The 26117-nt window shown below is 44.7% G+C and overlaps 6 protein-coding genes and 1 pseudogene across 6 annotated transcripts; 1 reads left to right on the top strand and 6 right to left on the bottom strand.

Annotated features, from left to right (window-relative positions):
* Nucleotides 1-14: 14 nt before the first annotated feature.
* LOC117846818 (mitochondrial import inner membrane translocase subunit Tim9) lies at nt 15-742 on the top strand. The gene is made up of 2 exons (XM_034727911.2): nt 15-185; nt 283-742. Exons 1-2 carry the CDS (start codon nt 82-84, stop codon nt 482-484), a joined length of 306 nt encoding a protein of 101 aa, XP_034583802.1. The 5' UTR covers nt 15-81; the 3' UTR covers nt 485-742.
* Nucleotides 743-2728: 1986 nt separating this feature from the next.
* On the bottom strand, nt 2729-5096 carry LOC117846817 (uncharacterized). Its single transcript, XM_034727910.2, has 5 exons — nt 4966-5096; nt 4576-4616; nt 4374-4448; nt 3169-3273; nt 2729-3080 (listed from the first exon to the last, which is right to left on the bottom strand). Exons 2-5 carry the CDS (start codon nt 4591-4593, stop codon nt 2964-2966), a joined length of 315 nt encoding a protein of 104 aa, XP_034583801.1. The 5' UTR covers nt 4594-4616; nt 4966-5096; the 3' UTR covers nt 2729-2963.
* Nucleotides 5097-11121: 6025 nt separating this feature from the next.
* LOC117849635 (replication protein A 70 kDa DNA-binding subunit C) lies at nt 11122-15452 on the bottom strand. Its single transcript, XM_034731252.2, has 2 exons — nt 15049-15452; nt 11122-13994 (listed from the first exon to the last, which is right to left on the bottom strand). The coding sequence occupies exons 1-2, from the start codon at nt 15339-15341 to the stop codon at nt 11279-11281; spliced, it is 3009 nt and encodes a 1002-aa protein (XP_034587143.1). The 5' UTR covers nt 15342-15452; the 3' UTR covers nt 11122-11278.
* A 1355-nt stretch (nt 15453-16807) lies between these two features.
* LOC140222091 (uncharacterized) lies at nt 16808-17837 on the bottom strand (the record flags this gene model as incomplete). Its single annotated transcript, XM_072292273.1, has 3 exons — nt 16808-17280; nt 17326-17438; nt 17589-17837. Coding segments are annotated over 3 exons (612 nt in total), but the record flags the coding sequence as incomplete, so codon positions are not given.
* Nucleotides 17838-18079: 242 nt separating this feature from the next.
* On the bottom strand, nt 18080-20961 carry LOC140222093 (replication protein A 70 kDa DNA-binding subunit C-like; annotated as a pseudogene).
* LOC117849636 (replication protein A 70 kDa DNA-binding subunit C) lies at nt 20695-21725 on the bottom strand. Its single transcript, XM_034731253.2, has one exon. It carries the CDS (start codon nt 21352-21354, stop codon nt 21070-21072), a length of 285 nt encoding a protein of 94 aa, XP_034587144.2. The 5' UTR covers nt 21355-21725; the 3' UTR covers nt 20695-21069.
* A 1975-nt stretch (nt 21726-23700) lies between these two features.
* Nucleotides 23701-25841, bottom strand: LOC117847380 (replication protein A 70 kDa DNA-binding subunit C). Its single transcript, XM_034728587.2, has one exon. The coding sequence runs from the start codon at nt 25710-25712 to the stop codon at nt 23775-23777; it is 1938 nt and encodes a 645-aa protein (XP_034584478.1). The 5' UTR covers nt 25713-25841; the 3' UTR covers nt 23701-23774.
* Nucleotides 25842-26117: the final 276 nt, after the last annotated feature.

A 26117-nucleotide genomic window follows, 5' to 3' on the forward strand; every position in this document is an offset into this window, starting at 1 on the left:
CCCCGCTCTTCTAGGCTCTCTCTGGGCCTGCTTTACCCTGCTTTCTCTTCCAGCCCCGTCCTCCAAGAAACACACTGAATCATGGACGCCGCCGCAGCTTCCGCCGCCGCCACGGCCGCCGGCGACGAGGAGCAGGACCAGGCGCGGATGGACGCCATCACCGACAAACTACAGACTCGAGACGCGTAACTAGTCCTTTCTCTCTCTATCTATTCCGAGGAGCCCTTCCCTTGCTCGCTCGCTGAGCCGCGTCTCCCTCTCCCCCCGTGTGGTGCCTCGCAGGATGCGGCTGTACAACTGGCTCTCGCAGCGCTGCTTCTCCGACTGCGTCGTCACCTTCTACCGCCGGGCGCTCGGCAAGCGGGAGGAGGAGTGCGTCCGCTCCTGCGTCCGCAAGTACCAGCTCTTCTCCACATCGTCGGCCGCGCGCTTCGCCTACCTCGCCGACCCCACCTCCTCCTCTTCGGCAGCATCCGACGACTGATTGGCCGATGCGCGTGCCCATCGACGCCTCTTTACGAGCCCAGTTAGTTGTCATCTTGCTCAAGCCGGCTACTTTGTTTGCTTCAGTTTTTCTTCAGTCGAGCTTAGCTTTAGCTTTGTGATCTCAAGGAAATTGAAACGCGACGCCATAAGATGAGAGTAGAAGTTTACTACCATTAGAAATTGGAAGGCCAAGAGTAATTTGTGCCACACAAGGAATTTGGAATTTTGATGAATGGATGGATGGATGGATTCTTCATGTCCTGCGGTTTTCACTCTGAATGAATTTTGCTTTCCATTTGCACCTTGCCAGGCAGTAACTTGATATATATGCAAAAGGAGTTATTTTTCATCTCATGCGATGCTTTATGTTTAGCTTCAGTTTCTATCCTGTACAACAACATCATTGCAATCCAGCTCATTTTTTCTTTCTCCACCCTGGGTGAGGCAACAATGTTTCATTCAAAAGATGTGGTTGACCAGAGTAATGTGGCAAGCACAAATGAGCCTCATATTACTGCCACAGAGACAATGCCATTAACAGAAATGGTTAGCCCTAATCAGTAATTCTGTATAGTGCATTCCTTGATTCCAGATTTTTATGGGGACAGTGATTTGGGCCTAAAGCTGCAAACAAAAATGCTATGATGCTTCTGGGCTAAAGAGAACATCCCAAATTTACAGTAGCCTGCTAAGATATTTGATCTCACTAGTTAAGATCAACACCTGTTGGTTAATACTCTTAATGTGTACAAGTTTGACAAACTATTTGGAATACTGTTAAAGATTAAGTTTGTATTCTTTGTGGTATTTATTTACAAATATTGGTGACCATAGCATGTAAGAGTTCAGCTCGCGAACAGCATGCAGCAGTTTTATGAATAATTATTTGAATTTTCTGTAGAACCTTAAATCATCTGATGCACCAAGAAAACCTTTAACTATTGTGGCCGCATCCTTCAGTTGATTACAGCCATAAACCCTCAATCAGTCATGTTATCGCCATTAATGCTGAAGTGCAGAAGAAATGTGCAGCGGAACAGCCAAAACCTTCTCTTTCTCTATTTTGTGTGTAACAATGCATCATATCTTGTCTTTTCCATTTTAGATGAAATTTGTTTTTTCAACTACACTTAATCTGCTGCCTTGATATAGACCTGAATTTCATATCCTAAGCGATGGGTGAAATTTATTGTTCAACTTCTGATATTCCTAAAAAGATGGCCAAAACAGTTTATCTATCCCATGACCTGACCTAAGATGAATCGTTATTTCCGACCTCCTGGTATCTCCATTTCCTGAAAGGTTTCCCCCCCTCACAAGTTCAAGAGATAGAGACAAGAATGATTCATTTGAGCAATTTGATTGATCAGAGTAATACAGCCAAAATCACAAATGGACCTGAAATAGCAAATATAATGACACCAGGGAATAGGTTGGAAAGCCATCATGATTGCATATTGAGTGCTGCATATGTCGGTCTCTAAGCATCAGCGAGACGCTCCCATTGATCAGAGCACTCAGCAGGAAGCAGATGAGTTGATCGGTTAATGGTGGCAGAGGCCGGTCCATTTGCATTTATGGTTCTTGCTTCTGATAACATGGAAGAGCACACTCACTGCTACAACAAGAAGAATAGAGTCTTTTTTAGTCCCAAGAAAGTTGGATGAACAGTTTACACATCACAGCTCAACTAAATGATTATTTTGTTTATTTTGTGCTGTGTCTGATCTGAGAAGGTTAGTAGCACTCCTTTCATCTCATTTTTGTGCTATCCAAAATTTTTCAGATGGCTTGATGTTTAGAAACCAAGTTCCTCATTACATCAATTATGAGAACCTCATTGCATCAATTATGGGAAGGGTTCTGTTTTCACTGTGCAGGTCATTCTTAAGGTCAGAACAGTACTGGTTCTTAAAAAAAACAGAACAGTACTGTGTGCACATCAGCCTATGGAGGCTCCTTCAAACTTAAAATTCGACCACAAAAGTTAAAAGTTAGATTGAATCTTTGCGAACTCTGGTGAAGAATTGACTGGATTACTTTCTTCATGCATTCATGTAAGAAATGAAATGAATGATCTGTAACAGCGGAAACACCTCTGCCAACGTCCAGACTGATCGTTCCTGAGTCCTGACATGCTTTACGTTCTTTTTAATTTTTGTTATCCCTCGTGTAAGATTGATTGTTTATTTTATACTGGCACTTAGGTCACCTTTAAGTGACGGTAATTACTATTCTCGAATGACAGCAAATTCAATCTGTGAGTTTGCTGATATTTCGAACATAAACGACCAAGTACCAATGCAATTCAGGTACAAGAGGTAAAAACATCCAGCTACAAGCCACCACCATCAACATACACAGCTAATTCTGGCTCAGGCATCGTCAGTCTATTGCAATTCCATGTTTCAAGTACTTGGCATACAGACTAGTCCATAGCAATTTACTACTAGCAAGACTTCTTGTGCGCAAGAGACTCATTTGGGGTTCCTGAGAACAATGATGACTGAATCCCCACGGAGGAACATCTTGCTTATGAACCTGTCTTTGTTCACTGGAAGAGCCTTCTTCTTGCCTTTACCGGTCTTTGGTACCTGTAACACAAGCAACAATTGTTCACGAATGAACAAAGCAATACTAGATGAGAAAAAATACAAAAACCAGGAGAATAAGGTTACATACCTCAGTCCACATCTCCCTAACATTCTCAAGCACCATGTTGCAATGCCGATCAAATGCTCTCACACGACCAAGTAACTTCCTGTTGTTCCGGCAGTTGATAAGAACCTAAGACATAGGGCACAGCACATAATAATCAGGATAAGGATTGCAAAGCACTATCTGCAGTCAGCACCATGCAATTTAACAAAAAATCTCTTAATATGCAAAACAGCAGAGAGAAACAGTACAGCACTTAACAATGATATAGTGACCATACTTGTAGGGAAAGATGGCCTTGCATAACATGCACAGTTTAGGTCAGGTGGGTGGAAATACGGCCTTATGGGGTTTGGTAATTGCTTGCCCAGCAGTTGGCAGCAATTAAGCAGGCAGGACAGTTACCAGATACATCTTATAGCTTATTTTTGCAAGTCCTCAAAGAAATAAAGATCCACAACGATTTTGGCTAACTGAAATAACAAGTGAGAAACAATTTTTGCTGAATGGGTCAGTTAGAGCCAAATCAATAATTCCACTCAGAAAATAGATACTGGAAATTAATCTAACCCTTGATAATGCAAACAATTTTAGAATGATGCTTGATGCACGGTGGTAGTGCAGGAAAATTAGATACTGTAGACAGGAAAACCTATGATTGAGAGGTACTAGTACTACAACTTTCAAAATCATGATGCAGTGCAATACTGAGTACCAAGACTACCACATCACTTTGATGAACAATTTTTTTTTAAAAAATAAACTGTAAGAACCACAGTTAAGTCATATAAACACAATACTGATTACTGAGGCTATTGCATCGCTTCCATGCAAAAAGAAAAAAAATAATGTTCGAATCAGTAAACCATGTGAGAATCACAACCAAGAAACATATTTTAGCTAAGAAGCTTTACTTGTTCCTATGATTTGCTCAAACAGAAGCTTCAGGGTAAAGAGAGCTAACACTTGTCTCAGCCCAAATAAGAAAGACATGCAATAGCAACAGCCAGTAGGATAAAGGATACACAGAAACTTTGGTGACTCACAACCTGACAATGGATCTAAATTTCAGGACTACGAGGAGGAGGTGGCAGGGTATTGACACAGCAGGATAGGTACCTTGGATAACTAGTGACCATGGTAACAGATTACACGATATACACGTGAGCATAAGCATACTTTTCATACTTGGACAAGAAAACCGTATTTTCCAGTGGAAATCAACCAACCTGGGTATTGTTCTTGACGCTCATCATGAGCACTGACAGAGGACCGGTGCTGAACTCCTCCTCTTCCTTCTTTCCCTATATCAACAAAGAAAATGGGAAGGCCACACAAGAACCAAATCACAATTAATTCCCGTTTCACGGCACCAAGAGGATGACAGCATACAGCAGCATAAGAGAAGAAATGCAGTAATTCTGTGCTTACATTGGTTTCCTCCGCCATGAGTGCTTAGTAGAACCGGCAATCTGCATATGGATTAAAAGCCAAATCACTCACTATTCGCATGAATGAGACCAATATGTAGTGATTCACAGATCCATATAGTAACAAAAAACTGCTTGTCTGCTAGTTGTTAGCGTTGGAGGCTCCAAATTCAGCTCCGTGGCGGAGCAAAGAACGGAATCTGCGGAAGCGAAATAGCGGTCCTTGCGAGTAATCTAGGGCGTCTAAGCAACAGACGAGGGGATCTCAAATTCTGAAGCCCGTATGGATCTCCACCACCACACCAGTTGCGTCCATCAGAGAGGAGCGGGTGAATACGACGAGTAGGACGGCGGGAAACGAAAAATAAGCGCAGGTGCTTCCGGAAATTACCTGGGTGGCGCGGAGACGAGGCGAGGCGAGGCGAGGCGAGGCGGCGGCGGCGTGAAGGAAGAACCCTAGGCTGGGCGGGACAAACGACAAAGGGTTTTTCCTTTTCTGGAGGACGAAGACGAACGGGCTACGGTTTTACACAATGCCCCCTGATTGCTGTGGAATTTGCCATAGCGTTGGCAGATGGGCCTTGTGCAGTTTCACGGTACGTAGTATTTCATCAGACCGGCGACTGATCCCGGTGAAATCAAGGATTGGCCGGTGCGTTCAGCGGATAAACAGCATGTTTTCGGTGTGCTATGGCCTGTAACTCTTCGTCGAATCGGAATCCCGCCATGAGCTTCATCTTCTTCGTTGTGGGAGGTGGGGAAGACCTGAACTGCGGCAACGACGATCGGCGACGGTCTTTGGGTGCTCCTACAGAGGATTTATCTGTAATTTTGCTTTTATTCAGGGTACTCTCTTAGGGGACTGGATGTAAAAGTATTGTATTAATAAAATCCAACCCATTTTCTAAAAGAAAAGTAGTATTTCATCGGACCACTCGCAGGAAGTTAAATAGCAGAAAGACATAAAATCGCCAATAACTCGAGTACCCATAAGATTAACCACAAGGCTTACTTAAAAACTAGAGAGGAAACGAAATACTCGTAATATAAATGAGTCGCACTCGGAGCCTGATCCTTTTCTCAACTCCTATCTCTACATAAAAAAAGAAAAAAGAAGACTTTTTTACGGTTCGTGATCTTACCCCCGCCCATGCCCTCCCTCGAGCCGATTTCAGCCCTCCGATCCCTTCTTCGTACACCATCCATCACTCATGTGCCTCCGCCCCTTCCCTTCGATCCCTCCCCCCGTGAACCGTCCAATCGGCCCAGCTCTCTTCTCCGCCCTCGTTTTTCTTTTCTCCTTCCTACGACACCTCCCTCGCCTAGCCGCTTGCCCGCTCGCTCAACCAAGCCGTCGCGGATCTCGTGGAGCCTGTCCGCCTCGCCATGGCCTCCTAGCGTTGGCGCCCCCCGCGCTCAACATCGTCGAGAAGGGGTTCCCGAACTACCCAATATCCTCTGGGGGCTTCGTACTCAGTCGTGCAAGCCTACAGGGTACTCGTCCTACTTCCTGGTCTATGGATCAGAAGCCGTCCGTCCCACCGACGTCATGTGGAAATCTCCAATAGTCGAGCAGCCCGAGGAGGGCGCAGCAGAAGAAACAAGGAGTCTAGACTTAAACAGCCTTGAGGAAGCTCGTTGTGCAGCACTCATCCAGTCAGCAAGGTACCTTGAAGGAATCCGCCGCTATCATGATCGCAACGTCAAAGAACGTTTGTTCAACATAGGTGATATAGTTCTCAAGCGTATCCAACACACCAAGACACCAAGGGATTGTACAAGCTAAATTCGTCATGGGAAGGTCCTTTCATTGTCTCCAGGGTCACTGGACCTAGGTCGTATAGGCTCCAATACCTCTCTGGCAAAGACGTCGACAACTCGTGGAACATCGAGCAACTTTGTCGATTCTACCCTTAGTTACATATTTTTGTAAAATTGACCATCCCCAGTTGTATAATTACAATTTAATAAAACACATCTATTTTTATCGTAAAATGACTACCTATTTCTGCATGATTACGACTTGCAAAAGCAAGTTTGCCGAGCTATTCAACTCCCCGGGTACCATCGCCCAACTCAGCTTGTAATCACAAGACTGTACAAAGCTACTCAGTTTCTAAGGCAAAATCTCCTTGGACAAGTCTATCCATCAACGACCTCCAGAAAAGAAGTCATCAGTAATTTGACCATCATATTTCATCAGCAGCCGGGAGGAGTACTCCCGCTCCTTGCCAAGTTCCCGAACGGCGACCGTCAATGACAGAAATAATCTAAGCAAAATCCAAACCCTAACTTGACTAACTCTACTGAATATAAAGTGTTTAGGAACGTGCAAGACCCCTGGACGCGCCCCTAATGGGCTCCAACACAATACACGGCCCAACGGCTTGAAAGATGGTGGCTCAACACCTTGACAGATTCTGGACATCCAATTGTTTCAACGATTCCTGTTGACTCTGATGGAATTTTAGCATGGGACCAGCTCCATTAAAAGATCTATCAAATTATCTTTCCATCCATATATAGAACATCGCAATCCGACTCCGTATGCGGCCTGGGCGCCCAATCTAAGGCAGACTGCTCCTAGACTTCGAGGTGGACTCGAACTTGATGTACATTGGACCTCCATGTGACTTGGACGCCCCTTGTTGGACCTCTCCACCTTCATGCTTCTCCTCAAGTACTCCTGGTCATCTCCATTATTCCTAAGCACAATAACATCATTGGGTAGCAACCCATTCTCAAAATTACTAAAAGAAATACACAAGAACGAGCTCACCTGTTGATTCAATTGTCTAGCTCAAGCTCTAGTGATTGGTCCTTGCAGAACAATTGGAGGAGTGCCATGTGTAACTAAAGGAGCGATATACTTATTACCTGTAGCCCTGGAGCATCTCCGACTTCCGGCATGAACATTTGATTAGATTCTGCAAAATAGAGCAAATACTCGTGTCAAGATATGAGTACTAATTTCAAGTTGTAGACAAAGCAAAAGGAAGCTTACCGCTGCATATTCACCTACATGGCGGTACATCTCCATCATCGTGACCTCCCTCTCTATGGTGAGCAGCGGGTCGGCGATGAGTTGGATGTCTTCAAGGTCTGCTCCTATAGCTACCCATGGTTCCTCGTGCTCTTCTGCGATCGTTGCACTAAATGGAACCAGGGCACAGCAGGATGGAGGCCAACACTTCCAAGACGCCAGCAGCTTCAGCCTCTACCTCTAGCTTGGGGGCTAAAGGGTAGCCACGACGCTAGAAGTAGTCGCCTCCGCCGCTCTGGTCTCTATTTTTGGCTCGGGGGCTACAAAAGTAGCCACGACACTGAAGGTAGTCGCCGCTATGACCTCGGCTACGGTAGCTCGGGGGCTGGCACTAAAGTATCATTTAGTGATGAAATTACATCGTGCATTAGTGCGGCAACAAGGGATACAACACCTGGAGTTATTTCCAATGCAGGCTGCTCCTCCGACGGCAGACTTGTAGGTGTTGGGACGAGGTCTTAGGCCGAGTGGCTACTGCCATCGGTCGTAGATTTTGGGCTCGGGCCTCCAATTTCCACGCTGGAGGATTTTCTGCAAAAGACAAGTGTCAGAAGAAATACAACAAGGCAATATCAAATTACAATTAGTACTCAAATGAAGTACAAGTACTTACTTTAAAGACCTCTTCACCTTCAAAGAGAGCTCCCTTGACAAGCGCATAGGCTTGATGATCGGCGACAGCTTCTTTGGTGGGGCTTGTTGGATCACAGTCTGATCCTCACTAGCCTTGGTCGCTGTCTCCGCATCTCGAGTAGATTGTGCACTGACAGAGTTGACTCTAGCGACAGGAGGTTCTTCGTCATCCTCGATCTCGATGACCTCCACAATCACTGGCAGCTGCTGCTGCACAGCTTCGGTAGTCATCCTCTCCGCCTCAGTCACCTCCCCGACTACCTGCAATCCACCAATATCGTATTGAGTAGACATGGTGGTAAGGAATTTACTTACAGGTACTTGATCATCAGGATCTTATCCTTCTTTGAAAGTTATTACTGGTGGAGGCACGTCCTCGGCGGTGAGAGGCTTATTCACCACGCGCTTCATGGTGACAGTGCGCTTCTTCTTCGGTGGCAGCGACAGTCCAGCCTCTAGATCATCCTCCACCGCACGCTTGGATGACCCGGAGGAAGACCTGGCTTTGTTTGAAGGCCGTGCCTTGATTACAAAATCATCAGCAGCCTCAGAGTTGGAGCTGCTGAAGGATGAAAATTCCTCTGACTCCTCCTCCTCGACTACCTCCCGTACACTTGCAGCCGTGTGTATGCGTGGAGCGGCGTCAGAGACATTTGATCCGGGAGGAGAGGAGCGGAGCAGAATAAGTGTACATCTTCCTGCATAAGAAGACTAAGTTAGAACATCAACAATTACAAAAATCGGTACTCAGGGGCTCCGGCCACAGGTACTTACACTACTTGGCGGGTTGGCGGCGCAGTACTCCCGCATGATTGTTGGGATCTCGCTTGCATGCTTGAAAAGATGCCTCAATCGCATCATGACTTCATCCACGGTGAGGTCATCTGGTGATATCCGGATGGATCATTGAGGTCGGAGTAGTCGTACCTCCATGTACACCGCAGTTGCAGGGGTTGAATCCACCTCTCCATGAAACTAAAGGCTACCCCCCAACTCCTGCTCTATATTTAAATAGCGCTTATTTTACTTTATCTGGTATGTTGCACATTAGGTCTATTCAATTATTAGCTGTCAGCTGAGAGCTTGTACTATGAAGTTCACTGTGTATTATACTAATGTTGCTAATTTTGTTGTTGGTTGATGTACGGTTGTCAGACTACAGGGATGGATCACGTAAACGAACAGGGGATGCGCTTCATTCAGATACCTGTCGTTTAGTAAGGCTTTCTTCTTTCTTTGATCAAAATTTTGGAATCTGCCGTGTCTGGGCATCTATGCTCTTATTTCTTCTGAATTGGGATATTTAGGATAATAATGATTTGAAGACCTTTGATCACAGCAAACTCGGACCTATGCTTTGCAGTGCTTCGAAGGTGGCTAGGCAATAGATACTTATTCAACGAAGTTGGCGTGTTAGCATAGTGTGGTACTGCCAGTATTGCTGGAGCAGTGGAGCTTGCTCTGCCAAGGTATCGTTCTGATGGGAATTGTTCCAAGTTTGATGTTAATCTATCAAATTGTTACTTCTGGATGTCTGCTAGAATCTTGGCATGTATATTCAGAATTGTTATTAGAATATGTCAGTGGGGGATTCTGCTACTATTACATGCTCAATGCCTATTAAACTTAGTCATTTCTTAGAGATCTGCATGTTGTTAATAATAATTTCAGTTTGCCTATCCTTCATGCAAGATTGTGAATTATACTACATGGTTGAAAAAACATATACTATGAGTTCATTAGCATGTGGTATGAACACTGGCACTTTACTAATACTAATACCTAGATTGTGGTTAATTGAAGTGAACCTTTTTTACATTAATTAGATTTTAAAATATGTAATTAGATAGAGATAGTTTTATGTGAAGTTTTGTCTAACTATCTGAAACTATATGCAGAAGCAATCTATGGAGAGGGGTGGCTGAGCCCATTGACAACAAACATATCGCTTTACGGTAGATAAAAGTTTTTTCTTTTGTTTCCCTAATAGAACGGAAAGGCCTTATGATTATTTGAGTCTGTATCTATATGTTGGTTGATGATTTAAATCCGTTGTATTGGTCCTATAAACTGTGAGCAAAGCTTGTGTTTTGTTCTTGTAAAAGTACTACCGTAATTACTTGTTTAATTAATGCACTGACTTTATGTGAACCGTTAGACTTATTATCAGGACGCGCATCTATTTGCTGGAAAGGATCAGGGCGTTGCAGCTGTTCATTGTAAAAGTACTACTATAATTACAAATGTGTCACTTAAGATACATGAGGTTTTATAGTGTGTCGCCGTTTAGTGAAGTGTGAACAATACGGTTGATAGTTGTGTAGGCAAAATAACCAACAGAAAATCCATTACTTCTGCGAGCAGTCCTTTACCAGTAGCTCTTTTGCATGTCCGATGAATAAGGAGTATAGATTCTCCTACTTGTAGTCTTTTACCAATATCTCTTTGCATGTCGGGTGACTAAGACTAGAGTATATTTTCATTCCAGTTTTCCTGTTTATGCATCCTTCATGCTTGTTCAAATATTAGAGTTCTGCCAAGTGTTTTGTGCATTTCAATGGTACTAGAACGAACTAGAACGAATGGATCTGAATTTGTTCTGAAATTCATATACTCCACCCTTTTAACAGCTATATGCTTTTGTCGTTGTTGTGTTGAATACAATTTGTCATGAGATGCACAGTGCTGCAAAATTTATCGTATTCATAGGAACAGTGAATATTTATCATGCTTCATCTATTGCACTAAAAATTTTTTACCACTCGTAGCAAAACACAGGCACAATCCTGATCCTAATAATGTACAGAAGCTTACAGTTTATAAGCTGCTGACTAGAGACCACGAATTCGAACCACCACCCCCACATCATCATACAAAACACATATAAAATGAATATAAACACTGATCGAAGTATCGATACATGGTTCAGATTCAGGCAACCACAAAAGAAATCTACTTTACAGACCCTGTGACGCCATACAGGCATCTCAACAGAACCAAAAACACACCTGATTACCAAGGTATCACTTCAGTAATTCGTAGCCCTAACGTAGGGCTGCCTACCATACCCTCCTGATGCAGCACCCACACCAGGGCAAGCGTTGGCAAAGTGCCCAGGCTGATTGCATCTGAAACACCGACCAGAGCCAGCATCGCCAGGTGAAGAGACATAGGAGCTAGCCGTGTTCGCAGCAGGCTGCTGCTGCCTATACATGCTTGCAGGACAGCTCTGGGCATTGTGCCCGCTTGACCCGCAACCCATGCAGGTCTCCACATTCCGTGTCGCAGATAATGGAGTGGACACCCCACCGTATGTGTTTGCTTGCTGCCCAAGCTGGTTCCCGGTCTCCCCATACCTTGGAGTGCCCATACTCGTGGCATAGGCACTGTTGGAGGCTGGCATGCCTTGTCCAGCGCCCGAGGTATTGAGACCAGCACTATAGGCCATGGCACCTTGCACCTCAGAAGGTGAGCCCGTATCATCCTGCAATAGGGCACCAATCCCCTTCAGAAGGTAAGAGCACTCTCTCGACAGATCAAGCTTCTCAGCTTTCACAATGCTGCACTTGACGCGCTGCTCGTCATTAAAGGTCTCCTCATAGACTTTCAGCTTGAATAGAAACTGCTGCCAGCGAACCCCCTGTATGATATCTGCAAATCGTTCCGTGTCTTCTTCTTTCATGTTGTAAAGCTCTTCGGCGCCGCAGCCCATTATCTCCACACCAGCCTCTTGGAATGCATTAGCATAGGTGAGCCCAGTATGATCCTGGATCTGACACATCAGTAAGTACCTATACTCACAATTTGGTAAGCTCTGGTCGCATCTGTCACAATGCCATGTCCCGTCACCGTTATTTATCACCTTTTTGTTGCACTGCCTACCATTCACCTCCATGGTGCAGGCAGGGTAACAAAAGTTATCAGTGTTCAAATGCGAAACTGTACCTTTAACAGTGATCCAGTCTGGCTTCTCTGATCGCCCCAGATTTTCATCCTTGATTTGCACAACTGTTTTCCGTACATCAGTCTTGCCCATACTTGCCACTGACAAAGAAACACAAGCAGCAGTCTTTCCTTCAGTTACATACCAGCGCTGCAGCTTCTCAGCCTCAGGAAAGTCTGGGTTTATTTTTAATTGGGTTGAGCTGATTGAGCTCACAGATCTACCACTGAATTCAGTAACACGAACACTTTTCAAAGCTAGTACAGGATTCAAACCAGAATCACACTGCAACTGCAGCTGCTGGCCTTCAGCATCACAGAATTTCCCCCAAAAGGTTATTTCTACACTTCGACCAGACATGTCTTTCAGTTGAAGAGTTCTTTTCTGGGCTTCCGAACCATCCTTTCGCGTTATTGTGGCAGAAGGGTTAACTGATGTAACAATCCCAACCAAGTCCACAATAGCACCAACCTCAATGTTCTCAATTTCACTTATCTGCCGGAAATTGTACTGCTGCCTAGGGATGCTGCTATCATCACTAGGGCAAACTTCAATAGAAGTTCTGAAATCCACAGTTATTTCGTACTCATGATTCAAAGGGTTAAACTTTTTCTGTGCAGGTTTCAGCGACCCTCTAGATATCAGGTACACCTTATCAACCTCAATTAGGTCAAAAAACTGATCAGCCTGCGCATTGAAGCATGTTGCACGGATTTCTCCACTTGCATCAAGGAGATCAAAGGAGAAGACTTTTCCAGGACCTCTCGGATTGTTAAAGTGTCTAAGATCAGTCTTTGAAGCCACTCTAGCCTTGATTGTCCATCTTTCTTGGTAGGGGTTCAACTGAGCCACTGGGACAGCAGCACGGGTAGCTTCATTCTTGGTAACAGGACCTCTATTCATATGCCCTGGAGGTGGTTGCTGATAAAAGGACTGTGCAGGGCGGCCGTAAGTATTGCCAGGAGTACCACTGCCACCAGCCATGGCAGGAACTGCAAACCTTTGGTTCTGGTGAGAGTTCAGTGAAGGCTGCTGCAAGTTTGACTGCATCATGTCAGCATGCATTGTATTGTGTGCTGAAGCTGTACCATAAAAACCATAAGAGCCACCAGATGACACATTGGGAACCGGTTCTACTGCCCGACCAATTGAAGGGCCCACCGTACCCGGATAACCACCATAAGATCCACCATGTGATACATTATTAGCAACCTGAGCTGCCCTTGGAGCAACTGAAGATCCCAGCATGCCTGTGCCACTGGAATATAGTCCACTATTAACTTGAGCAGCATTGGCCGGGAAATTGGGGGACTGCTCAGTAGGTAGGTTTACATTATTAGCAACCTGAGCTGCCCTTGGAGCAACAGAAGATCCCAGCATGACTGTGCCACTGGAATATGGTCCACTATTAACTTGAGCAGCATTGGCCGGGAAGTTGGGGGAATGTTCAGTAGGAAGGTTTTCATTATTAGCAATCTGAGCTGGCCTTGGAGCAACAGAAGATCCCAGCATGCCTGGGCCACTGGAATATGGTCCGCTATTAACTTGTGCAGCATTGGCCAGTAAGTTAGGGGGCTGCTCAGTAGGAAGGTTTACATTATTAGCAACCTGAGCTGCCCTTGGAGCAACAGAAGATCCCAGCACGCCTGGGCCACTGGAATATGGTCCGCTATTAACTTGAGCAGCATTGGCCGGTAAGTTGGGGGGCTGCTCTGTAGGTACATTTACCTCATAGGGTTTCGAGTTTCCAATTATGTCACACTCACTTTGCAGAACTTCAAGTTTGATAATAATAATGATCCTGAATAAAAGATAAAGGCATGGTCAACTCAACTGATAAGAAACAAGGCATAAAAAGGTATTATCAAACTAACGTTCAGTTAAGATATTCCTCTCTTTAAAAGATGCCTAGTCAACTCTACAGAATAGGTATTTCTAAGAATTAACTGAAGTCATAGAACCAAAGAAGTTAGGCAAACAACTATTCTTGAAATATTCAGGAAACAATATTGACCCACTTCAGATCTTAGAATTCACACTATCAGTAGAATGGTATTCTGTGACAATTCATGCTCTATAATTATGCATACTTAGGCCACAAGAATATACAAAGTTCAGATTCAGACCTGATTAACAGAGCTACTTCAACAACTTATTTGAATGGCCACAGCAGCATGTGTTTTGCTGATTTGACATGGATGTCAGAATGAAAGCTTGTTGAGTTTTAAGCACCGGCACAACACTACAGCACCATTTCACTGCACTAAGGATCATCAACAGCATATGATGTTTATACGGAATAAAAGGTACTTTGCAAAGTAAGTGCCGCATGTTTGAAGGTTTTCTTTGTCATTGGAAGGTTGCTAATGCCAAGGGAAATAACATCCATGTGCATTGTTGGATCAAAAACAAAACATGCAGAGAAGCACAGCAAGCACAGAAAAGAGAACATAATTGGCTGCAAACCTAGTAGACTCCATGGACAAGAACACAACCTATTCAGCGGCTAACCAAAAGATAGTGGAAATCCATCAATGAGAGTATGAGACTTCCCCCTGATTTCTGGACCGAAACCGAAAGTACTATTAACACTACCATCACATCGACCAAATACTATTGTCTAACATCACAGAATCCCAACCTATCATTTCAAAGCCGCGGCCGCAAATCTCCTATGAAAGTTTCGGAAAGTTTGCATCCACAACTATCGCACATCAAAATAGTACTCCCTAATGAGCGAAGCGCGCGGGAAGCAAACCAAGATCCAATCTTTCTAGGGAAGCAAAAAAATAAATCTGTGATTCGAACCGGGGACGGAGCCGGGAAGCGAACGCAGGGGCAAGATTAACCCTCACCTGCGGTTATGGATGGTGCTGCAGGTGAACTCCTGGAGGTGGATGATGGAGCCCTTCTGGATGGTGCCGTCCCGGATGTGGTGGTTCTCGGCGGTAGCGAGCATGGACTGCAGCGCGTGGACGCCGTCGGAGAGCACCATCCGGTAGCGCTCGGAGGCGCTGGGGTTCTGGTTCTTCTGGGTGACCCTCCGCACGTCAACCACCTGCAGCACCGGCTGCAGCGTCCCCTCGCCGTCGGCGTGATTGGAGACGGCAACCACCCCGCCGGGGGTCAGCTGCGCCGGCGCCGCCATCGCGCTCGGGAGATTTCTTGGAGCTTCCGGGGGGAGGAAGAGGAGAGGGGAGAGGAGGCGGCTCGATTTTGGGGGAGAGAAGGGTTAACGGGATTTTGGGGAGACGGCGGTTCTGCCGAGAGGTGGGAAACTGAACAGGAGCGAGGGAGAGAGAAAAATTTTTGACACGAAAAGACGGGAATGCCCTCTTATATGGGCTTTATGGGCCGGAGCCTCACAGAAAGGCTGTACTTCACTTATGGTGTGTCTGGAAGACTGGGCTGGATCATTGTTTAGGCTTCTTTATAGCCCAAGGAGCCTTTCTGGAGAACCATTTTTTTTAGGGCGCGTTTCTGGAGAACTAACTGAAGGCCTTGGCTATCAAATCAATTGTTTTTCTCTAAAAAAAATCAAATCACTTTTTTTCTAGAGTCCGGACGTCCAATAGGAAATTTTTCATTGGACGCTCCAACGAAATATTAGAAATAATTAGGAAATTTTTCATTGGACGCTCCAACGAAATATTAGAAATAATCTAGTACAACATCAGCGGTCACTATTTGCAACATGAAATATAATGTGTAAAAATGACTACGTCATTCGATTTTGGGAAATTCCCGTGCAACATGAATGCAAGATTTACTGTGAAACATGCAGAAATAATAGTTGCAATATCGATGCTTAACTATTACAACATATGTCGGAGCGTCCTATTTTTTTAAGATTTCAGACGTCTGCTCGTAGCATTACCGATTGTTTTTTATAGAATCCTTAAAAAGGAGTTTTTATAGAGTCTAAGTAAAGAAATCGCTTATTATAAATTCTATAGAAAAAATGGTTATTTTTTGCAGCACTTAAAAAGTCTTTTACCTTCCACCTAAAAGAAAAAAATGTCTACGTAATACTTGTTTTTTTTATTTTGTTATTCCTTACACTTAATGCCCCTCCCCCTACTTATGGCTAGCTATTTTGGTTTCATTTAGGTGGCATGCAAGCCTTTTCCTTAGCATTTCCTCCCGTCACTAGGTTCAATTGGGAGTTTATTTTAGTTATTTTTAAACTTTATACCAACCAATTTATTCTCAATATTTTTTGTTGAACAATTTTAAAAGGTACATCAATTCACCTTGAGAAGTACTCCAGTTTTAAACATGCTATAGCTTTGCTATGTTTTGCATACCTTTTGTATCAGTAATTAGATGTCGATATAGTATTACCGTGTCTAAATATATGAAATTATATTCTTTTGTGACAGCAAGGAGTAGCTAATCTCAAGGTTTTTTATTTGGACATCATCGAAGTTACTATCTGGACACTCCTCCTGTTTAGGAATATAATTGATTCAGATCAGTATATATGTAGTAGTTTAGATTTTTTTTTGCACCATTAATTACACGTGCTAACGTTAAGGCTAGCTATTCAAAGGAGATCTTGATGGTTTGATAGTACTAGCACGACATAACAAACCAGTTTAACATAACATGACCACAAAGTTAGTTAGTTAGTTAGTTAACACGGAAGTTAACAAGAACAGAATGATTATACACATCCTGATCAAGCTCAGGCTCACAAATCAATCATCAATCATTGACCAGACGACTTTCACGAGCAACGTAGTGCCACCAACATACAGTGATTTCTTCCTCATCTCCACCGTTCACTCAATTTCCTTTTCAGTATGATCACCACAACCAGTCCGAGCAACAATTGTCACAAACAGCGACTCCTTGAGAATTGAGATAGACAGCTACCATGCACGGACCGCAAGAGTTCCATAGCTCCTTCACCCACCACTCCATCACTATCGTAAAGCACGAGACAATCCCTAATGCTCGTAGTGCAAGCAGTGATTTCTCCACAGAAATCTCCACGCACGACCTCGATCGCAATGGTAGCCTCCACCGCATCTTTCACCACTCCGTACACCACCTCCACCGTGCTGAGCCTGGTAGCAAGAAACCTGCTTTAATTTCAACCACACAATATGTCAACCATCAATCGTAACGAATCCTTTGCTGAGCTCTCTGTCCTCCTGCTCTCATCATCACCCTTGATCTTCAGGTCAATCTCAACGTATGCGAGTCCTCGCTTTGGGCCTGTCAGGGTCAAAGGTTCACCCTGCAAAAACAAGTAGGAAACGTAAGATTATTAGTGGTAATGTATAGTGCTGTAATCAGATTAAACTTGAAGATATTTCAGCTACCAAGCATATGAAACCAATTGCAGAGCATAGATTTTGCTAATTTCGTATGAAGTTATCCTATGTACCCGAGAGTTGATGAGCTCGGAATGATCTCTATCACGGCGGAAGAGATAAACACACTTGAGATCGATGGTGTCTCTGGCGATGACAGTTCCATACACGTTGATCAGTTCCTTCTTGCGCGTCTCCTTCTGCCTCAGCTTCTCCTTGGCCGCCTCCGCCGCCGCGTGCTCGGCCCGCACCGCCGCCTCGTCGAGGAAGAAAGGTTCCAAGCCCAAGTCGCCGGCGCCGTCGCCATGGAGTTCGCCCCCGTTAGTTCAGCCCCAGGATTCCGCAGATCGCAAACTCCACGTAGACCTGACTCCTGACTTGACTCATACTACTCATACGTATACGCATGCATCTCAAAGATATGGACTTTAATTTGCCTACGACTCGGAAAAAATCAGACACTACTAACACGTGCAAGCAATACATGCAGATATGATACAAGCATCCAGATGGCCGTGACGGATCACTACAAAGGGCCAAGGGTTTGATGATCTGGGGAAAAAAATATTACTGCCTGAACACTTCACAAACCAAAGAGAAGTATGATAACATCAATCCATCAATGAACTGAACTAATATAACATGGAATTTCGATTCAATTAGTCTAGAACATAAGATAAACTTAAAGCATATAGCCCATTGAAGTGCCCATCACATACCTAGATGCTGAAAACATGACTACTGACTACTGTACATGATAGAGCAGGTGCTAAAGCAAAAGCAAACTTCATAGAATCACTTCATCTGATAGGTCTTTAGCAGCCCGCCAAGTAGCTCGGACAGGACAGTTCACAGGCCAGTGCCCAGACTGATTGCATACAAATTAAAACACGGGGTTTGCACAGTCATTGATTACTAACAGATTGGACCTGCGCCACCCACACCAGCGGTGTAGCCATGGGCATCATTGGAGGTCTGCATGCCCTGTTCGGCTCCCAAATTGCCAGCACCAACATTTGGGTTGTAGGAGGAAGCATCCTCAGGGGCAGAGTGTGAAACGTCCTTCAAAAGGTTGTCAATCTCTTCCAAGAGATGATGACTCACATCCAATGCATCCAACTTCTCAACACCGTCAATATAAAATTTCAAACGTTGCTCACCGTTAAAGGTTTCCTCCTTGATTGTCAGTTTGAATAGGTATTTTCGCCAAACGACTGCATCCATGATTTCTCTGAACCTCACCTCATCTTGATCTACATTTCGAATGATGAAAAGCTCATGTGCTGTGTAGCCAATTATGGCCTCACCAGCCTCTTGGAACGCAGTAGCAGAAGTAGTACCGGTGTGATCCATGATCTGACACATAAGCAAGTACCTGTACTCACAGTTTTCGAAGCTCTGATTGCATCTACCACAATACCATGTCCAATTACCGTTTCTTGTTACCTTTTTGTTGCATCGCTTGCCATTAAACTCCAAGGTGCAAGCTGGATAACAGAAGTTATCAGCCACCACATGTGAGATTACAGCCCTGACAGTGATCAACTCAGGCTTATCTGATCACCCCAGGTTCTCATCCTTGATCTGTGCAATTGTTTTCTGCACATAGATCCTGCTTATGATTGATATATCCTGAGACAAAGAAACACAAGGAGCAGTCTTTCCTCCAGCCATGTACCACTGCTTCAGCATTTCAGCCATTGGCATGTCTGGGTTAACCTTTAACTGGGTTGTGCTGATAGTGACCACAGATTTACCACTGAAATCACTGATGTGACCACCTTTCAGAGCTAGTATAGGGTTTGAACCCAAATCGCACAGTAACTGCAGTTGTTGTCCTTCAGCATCACAGAATTTGCCCCAGAAGATTATTTCTACACTCCGGCCAGACATGTCTTTCAGTTGAAGAGTTCTTTTCTGTGTTTCAGTGTCATCCATTCGCATTATTTTGGCTGAAGGTTCAACTGTCATAACAATCCCAACCAAATCAACAATAGCACCACTCCCCATATTCTCAAGTTCAACTGTCTGAAACTGTAATGCAGCTTAGGGATGCTGCCATCATCACTAGAGCAAATCTCTATAGAGGTTCTGTGATCCACAAATATTTCGTTATCATTATTTAAAGGGTTAAACTTCTTCTGTGCTGGTTTCAGTGACCCCTCGGATATCAAGTACACCTTATCAACCTCAATTAGATCAAAGTACTGCTCAGCCAGCTTGCTGAGCCTGAGCCCCGTGAATCAAGCAAGGCTCGTTTCCTAGGTTACCAGAACAGGATACACCATTAAGTTGAGTTGCATTGGCCTCATATATTGTTGGACTGCCGATCAGTGTACACTCAGCTTGAAGTATCTCAAGTTGGATAACAACAATGACCCTGAACGTAGAACCAAGGCACAGCAGGAAAAAGAAGTCAGTGAATGGTCAACTTAATTGACAAACATGAATCCATGAAATGATCTTATCATGTCTATGTTTGCAATAAAAAATGAACTATTTGCAGAACTCAAATGATCGAAAGAAAATGAACCAGCACCAAAAGAGTTAAAAAAAAAAAGGAATAACACTAGTATAAAAAGCGACTCGGAGATATCTTGTGACAAAACAACTAGAATGGTGAAATAAATGGAAGAACTTTTGACTCAAAGCTGAGGTATTAACCGTTTAGGTAACATGAGGATACAAGAACTTTTTTTGAAACGAGAGGATACAAGTGAGATAATATCATACTATTTTTAACATAAGAAACTAAGGTGACAAGTTGGAAAATCCATGCCTTCGTATGATTGTATCCATGCAGGTAGCAAGAAAAATGGATAGATGCACCCAACTGCTCTAGTAACATACAGGTAAACATCAAATCTATGTGGAAATGAGAACCAAACAGATATGGCTGTTTTGCTCCCAATTAAGTAGACAAGATCGAATTTAACCAAATAATCTTGTAGTTTTAGTTGTTGTTTTTTCAGTTCATGGAAAAAGAATAGGCTCCTATCCCCCAAAACAGAATCATTCAATCTGATCAGGGCTTTCGGGCAATAGGTGGCGTGTTACATATTCAGAAACTTCATGTGCATAACTAAACCTACAAGAGCAATGCCCATTAGAGATCACAGGCTGTTCCCCAATTTTTCCATGTAAGCACTGACCACAAAATCTTGTGCCCAAATTGTTGTAACAGCCGACGACACACACTCCTCGGATGGGTATCATTAAACAACAAGGACAATCACTGAATCAGCACAAGATGCCATTTTTGCAGAAGCATCGCCAGGCACAAAAGCAAAGTTACAAAACTCTAGTAAGCATGTCCGGCCTTTCTTGGCAACACACCCACCCCAGGATCCAGCAAGGGAAGGACCACAGGATGCAATTTCCACAGTAGCTAAGCGCACAGCCAGAGGCAGGAGCATTGAAGCACAAAACTTACAAAACCCTCAGCATTTCTACAGTAATTAACTGAGCACACAGTAGCACATCACTGAAAATCCAATCTTGTCTTCGGGTTCCAACCGCATTTAGACTAGAGAGGGGGAGCGATGGAGCGAGTCGTCACCTCTGGTTCTGGATGCAGCTGCAGACGTAGTCGAGGACGCGGACGACGCTGCCGCGGCGGAGCGCGCCGTCGGCAACGAGGCCGTTGAGGGAGGTGGCGAGCAGGCCCCGCTGCAGGTGCGCGCCGTCGGAGAGGACGAGGCGGTACCTCGCCGCCGCCGCGGAGGAGCCGACGAGCCGCGGCGCCGGCCCGTCCGCCACCTGCAGCACCGGGCGCAGCCCCTCCGCCAGCTGGTGGCGCGACATCGCCGCAACGGCCCCGCGCGACAGGTCCACCTCCATCCTTCCTCCTCGTGCAGCTCCTGGAAGTAGCTCCTGGAATGGAACGGGAGCCCTGCAGTTGCAGGCGATCGATGGCGACGGGGAATGGAGATTTTTTGGAGAGGTGGAGAGCTGGAGATGTCGAGATGATGGATTGATGGAACGGCCGCGGGAGAGATGGTTCTCGCTGGTTGGTGAAGAGGGGCGGCGTTGGCGTACGTGAGAAGCTTGGTTTCGAGGCGTAACGGGTGACAAGGGAGGACGGGTGCCTCAAGATTTGGAATTTGGTTTGGGAGGGAAAGAACGCAGCGGAGGGAGGGAACCTCCCCTATGAGCGAAATGACGGGAATAGCCCTCGACACCGTGGGCCGTTCTAAACTGGGATTGACAAATGGGCTCGCTTGTTGGAGGCCTTTTTGAGCAATCCGCCGCTGGTAGTGCTCAGAACTTTTCTTAAAGATCGAAGAATTGTATTAAATCAAAGCTGAGTACGTCGTCACATCACACACGAAGAAAATAAAATTACATTTAACAACAATCAAGGACTGCAGCTCCAAATCTCAAACTTAAACACGTATAAAGATTCATATATACGCTCAGCAAGCAGGCCCAAAGAACGACGACCTAGGCTAGATTCATATATACGCTCAGCAAGCAGGCCCAAAGAACGACGACCTAGGCTGGACCGAGCAAAATCTTCTGCTTCCTTGCATCTTTCTTCTTCCTCTTTTTACCACCGGTGAAGAAGAGAGACTGATCCTAATCTACCCAACCCAAAGACTGATCAACATCAGCTCAAGGGGCAGAATTATTCTCACAAGCCTTTCATCGTGTTTGGATCTAACCACGACAAAATGGAGAAGGGGTTGGAGAAAATTATTCCACGACAGCAACATCATCCCGCCTCAATATCACCATCCGGAAACCTAATTATCCATGTCGTCATGCCAAGGAAGTTGCCGACGCCGTAGTTGCCACCATCATCTTCATTTGAGTCACCATGGACAGACCAAACCCACCCTACCTCCTCGCCGTTACCGGAAAAAGGAGGAAATAAATCTCCAATACTACGAACCGCGGCATGGAGAAACCTAAACCTTAAAACTGGACTCGATCTACTAAAACCTATTAGAGAGATGGATCCTCACTCCCTCCGATCTCCGGCAAGATGACGGAGGTGGGAAGTGAGGGGGACCAACGGTGGTGGAGGCGGAGCGCCGGCAGCGGGATTGCAGTGCCGCCCGTGTCGCCCCTCAGGACAACGCGGGGGCGATCCCTTTTTTTTTTCTATTTTTCGGTAGTGCTCGGAACTGGGAACTGCAATATTCCTCTAAAAAAACAAAACTGGAACTGCACTATTCCTCTCAAAAAAAAAAAAAAACTGGAACTGCAATATAGAGTGCATGTTCCAGGGCAGCTTTGATGGTTTACCGATGGCCATGACAGGTCTTTAACAAGAGCAGAGCTCCCTAAAGTCCCAGAGAAGACCTACACGCTTGCTTGGTGCTGTAAAAAGAATGATCGTCGAATTAGGAGCACCGGTATTCCGGTAACATCAACGACTACCATGCAGATGTTAAGTTCCGGTAACATCGATAACGACATGCTTACTGAGTTAAATAGAGCCACGCGTTCATCATAAAAGAACTCCAAAACTTTTAAGCTGTCAAGCACCAGGTAGAGGCATTTGCCGGCAACCCCGTCCGATCCATCCAGCGCAAGTTACAGCAATCAAGCGCAACAGATTATCCTACTACTAGGCACTGCAACCAGCCTTAGTGCATTTCCCTGCTGTTTCTACGCCTGAATACCAGAGCTCTTCACATAAACAATAGGGAGCCATCAAACCGTCGAGGAACTAAACCGTCGAGTATAACACTAAGGGCATTACATTCAAATAGTCTAGAACATAAACATAAAGTGCTTGTATATACTAACAAAGGTTCCAGAATGGTAAAAGCAAGCTAGCCGAGGAGGCGAGGGCACACTGACCATGTAACTACTGTACATGATAACGTAGGAGGCCATACTGATAATAAGCAAAACCAAAGTTCAGAGGACTACTGATCTGATAGGTTTTTTTTTAGCAAAAGCAAACTTCCTGCCTGAGATTGCCTGAGCCGATGCATTAAGTGGCTCGGACAAAGCAATCCTTAGCCCAGTGCCCAGGCCGATTGCATCTGAAACACAGGTCATGTTTAGTTGCCTAATTTTGGAGTGCCAAATCAATGTGCCAGCACTGTAGCACACTGTAGCGTTTCGTTTATATTTGTGAATTATTGTCCAAACATTGATTAATTAGGCTCAAAAGATTCGTCTCGCAAAGTACAACAAAACTGTGCAATTAGTTTTTAATTTCGTCTACATTTAGTACTCCATGCATATACCGCAAGTTTGATGTGATGGGGAATCTTCTTTTTGCATAGTGCTAAAGTTAGGATTTAGGGGTGAACTAAACAAGGCCACAGACTTGTACCGCCCCTCCCTGCTGGCTGACTGGACCAATCCATCAAGCCATCATTGGGAATGAAACCCTTGGACGAAGCTGGCAGTGGAGGCGGCATCCTGTTCAAGCGCCCATATCCTGCAAGATCAGCAAGACCCTTGAGAGGGCCACAGGCACTGCTGGAGCTTAGCATGGTCTGTCTGGCTTCCAATTTGGCATAGCCAACATCTGGGATGTAGGACGAATCATCCATCAGAATGGGGTGGGTAATATCATTCAAAAGGTTGTCGATCTCCTCCAAGAGATGATGATCTATGCCCAGCACATCTAACTTCTCAACACCAACAATGCAGCATTTCACACGCAGCTCACCACTATAGGTTTGCGCCTTGATTCTCAGCTTGAATAGGCATTCACGCCAAAGGATCTTCCTCATGATTGCAGCTAACTTCGCGTCATCTTGTTCTACATTTCGTATCATGAAGAGCTCTTGCGCTGTGTGTCCAAATATCTCCTCAGCAGCCTCTTGGGACGCAGTAGCGTAGGTACTACCTGTGTGATCCTTGATCTGACACAGAAGCAAGTACCTGTACTCACACTTTTCAGAGCACTGATTGCATCTATCACAATACCATGTCCCATCACCACTGCTAGTCACCTTTCTGTTGCATCGCTTTGCATCAAGCTCCAAGGTGCAAGCTGGATAACAGAACTTATCCACCGCCACATATGAGATTACAGCCCTAACAGTGATAAAATCAGGCTTATCCGATTGCCCCAGGTTCTCATCCTTGATCTGTGCAATTGTTTTCTGCACACAGATCCTGCTTAGGCTTGATATATCCTGAGACAAAGAAACACAAGGAGCATTCTTTCCTTCAACCATGTACCACTGCTTCAGCCTTTCAGCCACGGGCACGTCTGGGTTTACTTTTAACTGTGTTGAGCTGATTGTGACCACAGATCTACCTTTGAAATCACTGATGCGGCCACCTTTCAGAGCTAGTATAGGGTTTGAATCAGAATCACACAGTAACTGCAGTTGTTGTCCTTCAGCGTCAAAGAATTTGCCCCAGAAGATTATGTCCACACTCCGACCAGACATGTCTTTCAGTTGAAGAGTTCTTTTCTGGGCTTCTGTGCCATCCTTACGCATCACTATGGCAGAAGGACCAACTGATGTAACGATCCCAACCAAATCCACAAAAGCACCAACCTCCATGTTCTCAATCTCCCTGATCTGTCTGAAATTGTACTGCTGCCTAGGTAAGCTGCTTTCATCACCACAGCAGATTTCTATAGATGTTGTGTGATCGACCAATATTTCATAGTCATTATTCAAAGGGTTAAACTTCTTCTGTGCAGGTTTCAACAACCCTTTGGATATCAGGTACACCTTATCAACCTCAATTAGGTCAAAATACTGATCAGCCTGCAAATTGAAGCATATTGCACGAACTTCTCCACCCTGTGCATCAAGGAGATCAAAGGAGAATACTTTTCCAGCACCTTTGCTGTTGGTGAAGCTCTTAAGATCTGCCTTTGCGGTCACCCTAGCCTTGATCTTCCATCTAGCTTGGTAAGGGTTCAATGCATCAATAGGGGTTATGCAAAGAGGAGCATCATTCCTAGCAATATGGCTTCTATCCATATGCATTGGAGTTGAATGCAGTATTGAGTTTCCATAAGTATTGCCAGAAGGGCCAGAGGCATCACTTGTTGCGGTCACCACAAACCTTTGGTTTTGATGATCATTTAATGAAAGCTGCTGCATCTTGGCATTTACTGTGCTCTGTGCTTGCATTGGACTAAGACATCCTCCGAATGGCATATTATTCACAGCAGGTTCCGCGCTTGGAGGAATTAAAGAATCCAACAAGCCATGACTAGAAAAACACGATGAGTTGCTAACAACTTGCTCAGCATCTGGCATGAAGCAAGGCTCATGGCTCTCAAGACCACCAGAGCAGGATACACCGATATGTTGAGTTGGATTGGCCTCATAGATTGCGGGACTACCGATCAGCGCAAACTCAGATCGCAGTATCTCAAGTTGGATAACAATAATGACCCTGAATGAAGAAGCCAAGACACACAACGAAAAATAGTCAGAAAAGCCAACTTAATTGACTATGAATAGAATTAATCCATGAAACACACCACTAGTAGCAAGATATAACATGTGAGGAGTTTGTTTATCCAGAAAATTCATCTCGTGTAATGAGCTAAAATTGCAGAACAGAAATGGTCAAAGAAAATTGAACAGGGCCGAGGAGTTAGAAAACTATAATGGTTATACTGGAAGAAACAGAGCCTGTTTGTGGCAAACCAACTAAAA

This window comes from Setaria viridis, chromosome 3 (assembly GCF_005286985.2).
Source record: "Setaria viridis chromosome 3, Setaria_viridis_v4.0, whole genome shotgun sequence".
In the NCBI taxonomy this organism is placed as follows: Eukaryota; Viridiplantae; Streptophyta; class Magnoliopsida; order Poales; family Poaceae; genus Setaria; species Setaria viridis.

Bases quoted from the DNA above. Each gene is read 5' to 3' on its own strand.
- LOC117846818 (XM_034727911.2), top strand. From the start codon at position 82: ATGGACGCCGCCGCAGCTTCCGCCGCCGCCACGGCCGCCGGCGACGAG. The intron at 186-282 runs GTAACTAGTCCT...GGTGCCTCGCAG, and splicing joins AAACTACAGACTCGAGACGC to GATGCGGCTGTACAACTGGC.
- LOC117849636 (XM_034731253.2), bottom strand. From the start codon at position 21,354: ATGGAGGTGGACCTGTCGCGCGGGGCCGTTGCGGCGATGTCGCGCCAC.
- LOC117849635 (XM_034731252.2), bottom strand. From the start codon at position 15,341: ATGGCGGCGCCGGCGCAGCTGACCCCCGGCGGGGTGGTTGCCGTCTCC. The intron at 13,995-15,048 runs GTGAGGGTTAAT...TCTTTTATTCAG, and splicing joins AGCACCATCCATAACCGCAG to GATCATTATTATTATCAAAC.
- LOC117846817 (XM_034727910.2), bottom strand. The intron at 3,274-4,373 runs GTTGGTTGATTT...CCTATGTCTTAG, and splicing joins GCGTCAAGAACAATACCCAG to GTTCTTATCAACTGCCGGAA. The intron at 3,081-3,168 runs GTATGTAACCTT...CTTGTGTTACAG, and splicing joins TTAGGGAGATGTGGACTGAG to GTACCAAAGACCGGTAAAGG.
- LOC117847380 (XM_034728587.2), bottom strand. From the start codon at position 25,712: ATGCCAGATGCTGAGCAAGTTGTTAGCAACTCATCGTGTTTTTCTAGT.